The sequence below is a fragment of the Catharus ustulatus genome, chromosome 7 (genome assembly GCF_009819885.2).
Source record: "Catharus ustulatus isolate bCatUst1 chromosome 7, bCatUst1.pri.v2, whole genome shotgun sequence".
Taxonomy (NCBI): domain Eukaryota; kingdom Metazoa; phylum Chordata; class Aves; order Passeriformes; family Turdidae; genus Catharus; species Catharus ustulatus.
Window position 1 is genome coordinate 23,329,202 of NC_046227.1, and position 10,248 is coordinate 23,339,449.

The 10,248-nt window shown below is 57.1% G+C and overlaps 1 protein-coding gene across 2 annotated transcripts; it reads right to left on the bottom strand.

Moving 5' to 3' along the window:
- Window positions 1-114: 114 nt before the first annotated feature.
- Window positions 115-10,058, bottom strand: PLCD4 (phospholipase C delta 4). Of its 2 annotated transcripts, none has more exons than XM_033064056.1 (16): window positions 9,981-10,058; window positions 7,300-7,349; window positions 6,766-6,924; window positions 6,074-6,302; window positions 5,722-5,851; window positions 4,946-5,177; window positions 4,325-4,526; window positions 3,913-4,057; window positions 3,299-3,451; window positions 2,807-2,947; window positions 2,313-2,469; window positions 1,790-1,906; window positions 1,391-1,569; window positions 1,120-1,255; window positions 879-1,028; window positions 115-748 (listed from the first exon to the last, which is right to left on the bottom strand). In XM_033064056.1, exons 2-16 carry the CDS (start codon window positions 7,322-7,324, stop codon window positions 642-644), a joined length of 2,262 nt encoding a protein of 753 aa, XP_032919947.1. In that variant the 5' UTR covers window positions 7,325-7,349; window positions 9,981-10,058; the 3' UTR covers window positions 115-641. The 2 variants fall into 2 exon arrangements, with proteins under 2 accessions (XP_032919947.1, XP_032919948.1); XM_033064057.1 differs by having other exon boundaries at window positions 7,300-7,352; window positions 9,981-10,029.
- Between the last annotated feature and the right edge of the window lie 190 nt (window positions 10,059-10,248).

Consider the following 10,248-nt stretch of genomic DNA (forward strand, 5'->3'; position numbering starts at 1 on the left):
TGTGCTGCTTGGAACCCCTGGGTGAACCGTGGGCCAGGTGCCCCCAGAGAAAGAGCACAAACCCAAGCTCAGCTCCCCATCTCTTCCCAGCACCATTGCACCCAGACCCGAACCTGTCTGTCACTGAACAATTTATTTAGTTGCTTACAGAGAAAGGATGGGATAGGGGTAATTTGGGGCTGTAGGGGCCAAGGGATGTGGTGGGGTTCTGCAGGGTTAGAGGGCAGTGAGGACACTCCATTCCTCCCTGTGCCCAGCCCTGGGGTTTGCTTGGCTCCAGCCTTGCTTCCCTGGCTGGAGGGGACCAGCCCCTGCAGCAGAGCTGGGCCACACACCATCTCTCCTCCCCCCACAGTCAAACTCTGACAATGGGCCAGGGCAGGGTGCCTGTGGAGGGTGCAGGAAGCCACACTGGCATAGACCCTACACTCATGAATGGGCAGCAGCATCCTGAACCTGGAAAGGGGAGTCAGTGCTTTTTCCCGGTCCTCGGAGGCTACTGCAAAGGGAGTCACAGCAGCAACAATGACACAGGGATGACAGAAACAGCTCAACAAGAGGACAAGGTGGTTGGCTCCGTGGCCCCAGCTGCTCAGAGCTGGCTCTATGGCTTCCATCTGGGTGCTGCTCACCCCGTGAGCTCAGTCCTGCTCAGGGCCAGGTGGCTCAGTGATGCGGATGTGGACAAAGAGCGAAGAGGGTGGGATGCTGGTGCCGTCCTTTGAGAGGAGATGGATGTGGCGATACCCTGCAGGAAGGACAGCAAGGTTCTGGCTAACTGGAGTCCCACCCTTCTCTCTAGTACTCAACTGAGCCCCATACATGCTTGCAGTGCTTGCTGTTCTGGGCACCCAAAACCACTCACAGCAGCCACTCACCGGGTTTGATGTTGGCAAATGCTAGGGTGAACTGACCCACAAAATCATTCCTGGAAGTCTTGTCATAATCCTCCACCACAAAGCGGATGAGGGCCAGCTCCGGCACGTGGAGCTGAAACTGCAGTGTCTCATCCCAGCGAGGGTTAAACCCTGGGCAGAGAGAGCAGGTGCTAAGAGTGTGAAGAACAGCAGGGCCTGTGCCTGGGCACAGCAGGGTCTGTGGTACCGCTGTGGGTCTCACCATTGTTCTCTATGTATTTGGTCTCCTGGTGCGCCTGGTCCGCGGGGACCCCATAGACCTCCACACGCACCAGTGGGTCAATGATGGCTCCCTCCTTGCTGTTGGCTACTTTGGGCAACTGCTGCCCGCTGATTACCTGCAGGGCCAAATCCATCTTTTGTGAGGCTACCTGGCTGCAGCACACTGCCCAACGGTGTCCCCATCTGTCCGGGACCTACAGAGCCCCAGGACACTGTCACAGCTTCCCCAGAGTCTCTCCACAACCCTGTACCTGGATTGTCAAGGTGATAGGGCCGGGGCCTTCCCGGCTGCTGGGATCATTTGGGTTGAAGAGAGTCTCCTTGTCCCTCATGAAGGGTGGTTTGAGCACATAGCCACAGCAGCCATTCTGGCTGAAGAGTCCATCACACAGGTCCATCTCCATGCCAGCTGTCTGGAAGTTCAAGGCCACTGGAGGGAGGTAGCAGGGAAAAGGATTCAGAACAGCTTGAGATACCACACTCTGCTTTGAGCTGAAAACAAGCCTGTCCCTATAGCTAGAGAGATGTGGAGTTGCGTAGGGGAATAAGATGGGGTTGTAGCTGACTCTAACATAGGTGTTGATGGTGGCATTTAGCACAGGACTCAGGGCATCTCCCCAGCCCACAGCCCTGCTGCACCCCAGCCATACCGATCTGGCACCCCACATTCCACATCTCCTGGGGACTGTAGTTGGAGGAGTCAGTCCTCATCCCGCTGGGGTAGATGCGTGTCAGCTGCCAGGTATTGTGGCGAACAAACTCATTTCCTAAGAATAGAGCATAGGGCCCACTTGTGGGGTCATTCTCTGGCCTGCACAGTCACTCACATGTACTGCTCATCCATCCATCCATCCATCCATCCATCCATCCATCCATCCATCCATCCATCCATCCATCCATCCTCTCATATATCTATCTATGCACCTGTGCACCCACCCACCAATTTCCACCCCTCTCCTTGCTCAGGAATCCAGGCGTCCTGCCTTGTTTTCTAAGCCAATAACCTCATCACCTACCAGAGCCAAACTCCACAGTAGAGCCCCTCTGGACCCTGTTTCTCCCAGACAGGGAGGGAACCCCAGTGTCTGCAGGCTTTGGCACTACCCATGAGGAAGCCATTGGGCCCCTCTACTCTGTCCCAGTCATCTGGTGCCACTGTCCCCCTCATCTCACCTTCATCCCTGATGAGCTTCCTGGCCTTGGCTTCAGAGAGGGAGGAGATCTCAGAGGGCCGGGAATGGCTGCGGGCCTCCTGGAAGCCCTGGAAGGGCACATTCTTGCAGTAGATGACACAGTCGGACAGTGCTTGTGCCAGGGTCTCCTTGTCCTTCTGCAAGGCAGAGCCATGTTGGGTCCTCCTGATGGGAGCACCACCGGCCAGCACTCACCCAGGGCAGGGGCTGTAGAGCCAGGGCGGGTAAGAACAGCCAGGGGTGTACTGACGGGTGGCAGCATCCCTACTATGAGGAATCTTCCTGCCAGAAACAGAGCAAGCAGGGGGACCTCCAATATGTTACCACCACAACAAAGAGAGGCCAGGGGCAGAAAAGGCTGTTCTCCCTGCCTGGTGATATCTCTGCAGTCTCTGTCTCTCCTCTATGCAGTAAGAGGTCACCACAGCTCATAGCTGGGTCCAGGGTCTCAGCTCTCCCAGCTGGTCCCCTTACCTTTGCCCTCCGCCTCTCCTCCTCTGCCTCTGCCCCATTGTCCTCATCAGACACATCAGGCACCTCATCTGCTGCCCCATCCAGGGTGTCCTCCAGCCGCCCAATCTTCTTGGCCTTCAGCAAGATCTTGTGCTTCAGCTCCTGTGGGGTTGGGGATAGAGAAACACCTTGAGTTAGCCAGCATCTCCATGGGCCTTGTCCTCTGGGATCTTGCACTGTTGGAGGTCAGCACGACCAGCTCCCTTCAGCACTCAGAAGGAGGGTTGTGCCCCGCTGTTTGATTCTGCAGGACATGAGGAGACAACCCTGGGGACAGCCTTGGCACTTCTGTGAACATGAGGACACAGTACCCACCTCCAGCATACTCAAATTCTCCAGTGGAGCAAGACAATGCTGGAATAGGTTGGCCTGTTCTCTGAACAGCAGATCCACCTCCTTACCACACTCTCAGGCAGGACAGAGATGCCCTGCACAGCTGTCCTCTGTCCCTACCTCTGGGGATGGGAGCTGTGTGGGAACGTGCCCATCGATGGTAGTTGTGAGGAGCTGTTCTCCCAGGATGTCCTTGAGCTGCTGGGCCAGAACCTCCTGCTGCTCCATGCTGCAGTGGTTCTCCAGGGACAGGATCACTGGGTAGTCTGAGGTCTGAGGAGCAACATGCACACCTGGAAATAAGCCTTGGTGGGACTGGTGAGCTCTCATAAGGGCTTCATCCAGGCCTGATCAGTGCCATGATGGAGCCCCTTGTGTCTTTCTCCTCTGAGACCTTCATACCCCTCCAATCCCTCAGTATCCCCACATCCCATCTCACCCCTGCACCCCCAACAGTCCATGTCTGCATGAGCCCCCCAACCCCTGGCACAGCACAGTGCAGGCTGTAGGTCAGAGCCCCCAGTGACACAGTGACACAATGACACAGTGACCATGACCCAGTGACCCCAGAAAGTGACACAGCAACCCTCATCCCCACAGTGTGACCAGTCCTGCTGCATTACCAGGTATGTGAGCCTCAGTACCACTCCCCTTCCAGGGACCCACCACTACCATGTATCCTCACCCACCAAGGACCACCCAGGACCACCAGCACCTGGGGAAGGGTGCCTTACCTTGAAGGCGTACTTCCCCAGGGTGCTCACCACCTCCCGGAATGGGATCTTGGAGGTGAAGGTGTGGCCGTGGTACACCATGGGCTCCCCATTTGGCCCGTCCCAGCAATCCACCTCCAGGCACCGGCAGCCCCGTTTCAGAGCCCTGGGGGTGGGTTGTCACCCCTGGAACCCTGCACTCAGCCAGGGCACCAGCTCCCTGCCCTCCCCTCTGTCCATGAGTGTCACCCCTAAGGGACCAGGGGACACCCACCAAGGGTGGGGATGCTTCTGCATGCAGGGCATGGCCAGAAGAGTGCTGGACCGCAGAGGAGCTAAGGAGCTTGTGCAGTTCTGAGCTCTGAGCTGCTCAGGACATGACACAGGGATGGGAGGGTATTGGAGGGCAGCTGGAAGGGAACAGTCCCTTTACCTGATGTAGCCCTCGATGCTGCTGTGGCCCCGGATCTGGTCCTCTATCAGGTAGGTGTTGTGGGAGGAGGAGATGAAGTAGTGGCAGAGTGGCTGGTTCATGTCCTGCCACAGCGCCCGGTGCTGGGGATTGAAGATGGAGCCCTCCACGGAGCAGAGGTACATGAGGAACCCATCAGCACTCAGCACATGGCGAGCCCGGGCTGCGGGCACAGGGGTAGGTTCAGCAACAGCCAGGGACAGAATGGAAGGGACAGAAGGGAAGAGACAGAATGGGGCAAACTGGGGCTACTGGTGGCTCCCAGAATCCCCAAACGGATGGGCATGGCTGCTCCCAGAGTCTGGGGAACAGAAAAATGCTGCAGGGCAGTACTTTGGAAAGGTGGGTAGTGGATCCCAAAGCTGGTGCTTGCACACCATGGGTGGTCAACCTTCCACACCAAAATGGTCCAGGAACAGACCAAATAAAGGGGAACTGCACCCAGATCACACCTTGGTGAGTCTTCCTCTTGTGCCCGTTCACACTGGGATGGGGCTGGGAATGCTCCTGCCATGGGACTGTGAGTCTGTGACCTCTCCTTGCCCCATGCAAAGCACAGCTGATGTCTGAGCAAGCTCTCACCTGTCTCTGATGGTTCATACTTGTCAATGAGCTCCATGGCCAGTTCCTCTGTGCCCTCATCCTCCAGTTGCTCCTCCCGCAGGAAATCCACCAGCTCCAGCAGTGTCAGCTTCTTTCCATCCTCAGAGAATTCCTGAAAGAGGCTCAGCACCTCTTCACGCTGTGTGAGAGCCTTGTAGAAGAGTACAAATTCCTCCCCTTCCAGCGTCCCTGACTCTGACTTGTCAGCATCCTGTTTGCAAGGGAGATCCCTCAGCATCCAGATGTGGCAAAATGGGGTGTCTTGGCACTGAAGGTGCTGTGGGGGGATTCTCCCACCCCAAAAAGACAGCACAGAGACCCCATGCCAGTGGCAGTGATCAGTGGGGGAATGGATGAATGGACAGATGGAGGGCTGCTTGGATGGATGGATGGATGGATGGATGGATGGATGGATGGATGGATGGATGGATGGATAGGATAAAAAAGCACATGGCTGGTTAGCTGGGTAGACAGATAAGCAGCTGGATGGACAAATGAATGGGAGGAAGGAAGAGTGTGTTAGTTTAAGAAATAAATGAACAAATGGGTGTTTGTTTGGGTAAACAGGTAGTTGGCTGAACGGATGGATGGATGGATGGATGATGGATGGATGGATGGATGGATGGATGGATGGATGGATGGATGGATGGATGGATAAAAGTGACTGGATCCTTTTGCAAGGAGATGTTGTACAGCTTGTTCCAGCCCCTCCTGTCCCTCTCCAACCCCTGCAGGATCTCAGGCGCAGAGCTTACCTGGAAGAGCCGCAGGGCATGATCCTCATTCATGTCCACGTTCATCATCTTCAGGAGACGCTGCACCTCCTTGAAGTTCATGCGTCCATCCTTATTCTTGTCAGCCTTCTGGAACCAGTCACGAATCCACGTGCAGGAAACCAGGGCAAATGTTAAGGGAAATGACTTTGGCTATGAGAAATGGGGCTTGGTAGTATCAGAGGGCATCTCTTCTTTTCCTGTGCCCTGTACTGATGCAGATGGTGAGACCCAGAACAGCTACACTCATGCTGGGGTAAGGCTGAAGATGCAGGGCCTGGGGGATGATCAGCAATGGGTGCGGGAGACAGAGCGATGCTCTCAGGAAGGATATTGGTCTATCTTCTCCCTTTGGTCCATGGTGGTGGCCACCTCAATGAGCTGACGCAGGCCCTGTATCCAGCACTGTGCCTCCTCTGCCGAGCCAGCAATGAGGTCCAGGTTGCCGCGACGGCCGTAGAAAACAATGGTGAAGCAGCGCTCAGGGGGGAACTCCTCAGCCACACTCTGCAGCACCTCCGACTGGTGCCCTTCCCGCACCGTCTCCACATCGCTGATGGAGACTGAGGCAAAGGGAGGAGAGGCCTGTCTGTAGGAGATAAGGGGCACCACCCACAGACATCTATCCTTCCAGTCATTCCTTCTTCCACTCCATCCATCCATCCATCCATCCATCCATCCATCCATCCATCCACTGAGCTAGTTATCTATCCATTAACCACTGAGCTATCAAGTCAGCAAGCCATCCATCTGCCCCTCTGTCTGCTTACTCCTGCGCTGGCATTCCAGAAGTTCCATTTGTATCAGCTGCAATTTCTACTCAGCCCTTTTGACCCATGGGTCCTGCTGGGGGCAGGATGTTTCATGAAGAGGTGTGGGTAAGAAAAGATCATGCATGCAGAGCCTTTCTTCAAACCCCCAGCACCCTTAGCAAGCATGGCCCAAGAATCTCTATACCTTCACATCCCTGTTCACTCTGAAACCTACTGATGGCCTCATGGCCAGCACACAGCAGTTGGTACTCACAGGCAGACTCAGTTTTGCCTGTCCTCTTGGACTGGTACCAGATGGTCATGCAGTCTTCCTGCAGCTTGAAGTAACGTTGTTTCTTCCAGCTCTTGGACTTGACTTTGCGCATCAGAGTCCCCTGCTGCATCTGCTCCAGCGTGTCTGTGAGCTGGATGCCTGGGGACAACATGGGCTGCATCACTGAGGGTGGGGGCATCCAGGCATTGCGGCCTGGTACTTTGCTTGCTCTCACCTCTGGGATCACATGTGGTCCCTCAATCCGTGAGGGAGGAGAACAAACCAGAAACAAACTCCCTTCACCACAAGAGGGGCACAGCGTAATTCCCCACCAATCCTTCCCATCCACCCTTGGTGCTTCCAACCCCAAATCCCAAATCCCAAATCCAAATCCCAAATCCCAATGGCCATGGTGGGGTAGGTGTGCTGCTGAGTGCAGCAAGGTGAGCTCAACCCAGAAGCCAGATTTGCCTCGGCATAAATCCAGATGACCCAATGCCCTGCCCTGCACCCATCCTCTGCTGGGGCACTCACGGGCGTTGCACAGCAGCGATGCCATAGCTCTGCCTTCTCCACGCTGCCAGCTGCTGGGGAGGGAAGAGAGAAGATGGCTGGAGGAAGCAAGGTCAGACCCTCATGCTGTGCCCAGGTCTCGCTGAGTGGGGTCCAGCCATACCCACGTGTGTGTGAGGTGTGTGTGCCCCTGCCTGCATCGGAGCGCACCTGCGTCTGTCTCCTGCTGGGTCATTGCATTCCTTAAGTGTCGAGTTCACACCGCCATACTCATGAAATATTAATCTGTGTTACCGGGAAGCCGGAGCTCAAAAGGTGTTGGTGGAAAACAGAAAAACTTGCCAGCACTGATGCCCCACAGCCCAATGGGTACCAGAGCCCTGCTGCTCCCAGGTAATAAACAGCCCCTGAAACCAGAAAAAACTGCTCTGGCAGAGCCCAAGAACACCTCCACCACCTAGGAAACTACCCCAACCAGCAAATTTGAAAGTAAGGGACCGGTACAGCTGTGATGGCAAGGAAGGGAACACAGAGCAATGACCCTTGGGTCCTACAGCTTTTCTCCCCAAGGCATACCAGCACCCCAGGCAGTGACTGCACGCACAGCTGTACAGGGAGCACATGGCAGTGAGTGGGACTATAAATACTACTGGACAATGAGGCTTTGATTAGGCTGTTGAGACTTTAATTACACTGACAAATCACTTGATGTGCCTGTCACCCAGGTGCTGGAGCTGGGCCCTGGAGGAGTGGATGCCACAGCTGGTGGACTCGGATTTGGGCGCAGGAGGGGATCCAGGGTCCCTGGGAGCAAAAGGCTTTGTGCCAGTGTGCAGGGGTGGCAGCTGTGCCCCAGGTCCCTGACTCAGCACAGGCACTGGTCATGCAGAGCTGGGAATAGCTGGTGCTGTCAGCGTGCAGGCAGCTGCCAAGCCCATCTGCCAGACCCTTGTGGGCTCTCAGGCCAGACAGCAGCCATCCCCTGCTCCGTGTGCCTCAGCAGGGCAGAACTGCACTGGCCAGGGCTGTGGCCCTGCTCTTGTGAGACACCCTAGTTGTGGGGCAAACTGTGGCTGTTTGGCTGTCCCCAGGGCACAGAGGGATCATCTTTCCACTCTTGCGGACCTCATATGTTGCTGGAGACATGGTGTAGCTGGGGTGCTATCCCAACGCCTTCCAGTAGTTCCCAGTGCTGGGGCTGTGCTTTCCCAACAAGTGGTCCTTCTTGCAGGGCTCAGACTGAAAAGACTTGCCTGTATCCCCTCACATCCAACCCACAGGGCACTGACCCACTGGTCCAGGAGTTGGAGTACCCGCACCCAAAAATGGGGAGTAGCCCTGTGCTCTTGTGCCCTTCAGAGTCGGTGCACAGCTCCAGGAATGCCCCACATCCACCCCCCACCCAGTGTGCTCTCAGCCCCTCTACCCCAGGGCCCTCAGGGAACCAGGGGGTACAATCCCAGTCACCCATCTGCCTGCACTCTCCTGCTTTCCAGCTACACCCAGTCTGGCACAGCCACTTCACAGGGCCGTAGCTCCAGGTGCTCACCAGCTCTGTAGCCCCTGTGCCACAGCAGATGAGGGAGATGGGAATGTCTTAGGGAAGCTGGGGTGGAAGAAGAGGCACCGGAACTGGAGAAGCAGGGAGACATGCTGGACTGGGACAAAGATGGGCTCAGTGCCACCAACAGTTCTGGCCTCTTGGCACTCTGCCATGCATGTGTACAAGGTGGCAGCATGCAAGGGAGCAGCTTGTAGCCCTTGGGCCCATAACCACACTGAGAGTTTGAAGCTAAATTTATCCCCCAGTGCCAGCCCTTCCAGGCTCCCAGCACAGCCCAAGCATGCCCAATCCCAACCATAGAGCAGTGCCTTCCCCACAAATGCAGCAAAGAAGGGATGATCCCTTCCAACCCAAGGAAGCACAAGGAAGCACAAAGAAGCACAAAGAAGAGCATGTGGATGCAAGTACACACCTGCTCTGCTCTGCCCTGTTGTGTGAGGGATGCCATGAGCCCCTCGCAGCCTGCCCCCATGCACGTCCCCTTGCCCCAGTCTGAATTACATTGTTGAGCCAAGCAGGATGAGAGCCAGGGTGTGGAGAAACCCAACCCGAGAGCTTCCCGCAGGGCAGCTGCCTGCTGCCAGAACAGCCCCAGCTGCCCCAGCACACTCTGAGCCATGGCAGCGTCTCTCCCGGTGGTGACAGGCCCCAGCAGAGCTGAGGGCCAGTGAGTGTGAGCGGTCCTCAGCCGTTCCAGTGCAGTCGCCCGGCAGAATAAAATGCTACCATACAGGTGACTGTCCCAGAACAGGGAAGGATGATCCCCTCACCCCCCTTCAGCCACCCCTCACACCTTGCTGCCCCGGTGGGCTTACAAACTGCCTTGCTCTACAGCTTTTTTCAGCCGGTAGCTGACAGGGACATAAGGGCTTGGAGGCGAAATGGGGAACAGACAAGGGGATCCGGGATAGGGGGGCAAACACCAAGGGATTTGAGGCTCAGGGAACAAATCACACCTTATGGCAAAGGAGACAAAATTGCCGGCACTTCTGCCCCGCGCCACCTCACCCATGCAGCCGGCTACGGGACACGGCAGCCCGAGAGAGGGGGTCCCAGAGCCTGGGGCTCCCAGAGCCTGGAGGTCGCAGCCCCGTCCCTGCCGTCGCCCCCTCCGCTCCGCAGGACGCCCGCTCCGTACCTGCTCCGTTGCCGCTCCCCGCCGCTCCGCTCCGCCGGTGCTCCACCGCCAGCGGCGCACGGAGCCGGGGCTGCCCGCCCCTCGGCAGCGCCTGGGCGGCGAGCCCTCCCCCGGCCCCCCGCCCCCGCGGGACGCCCCCGGCCCCCGCACGCCCCGCAGCCGCTCTCTCAAGGTCGCTTCGGATTAAGGTCACGCCACTCCCGAGGCGGAGCGGGGGGGGCGGGTAAAGAAGGCGGTGAGGGGACCGGCAGGGTTGGGAGCACCCTGT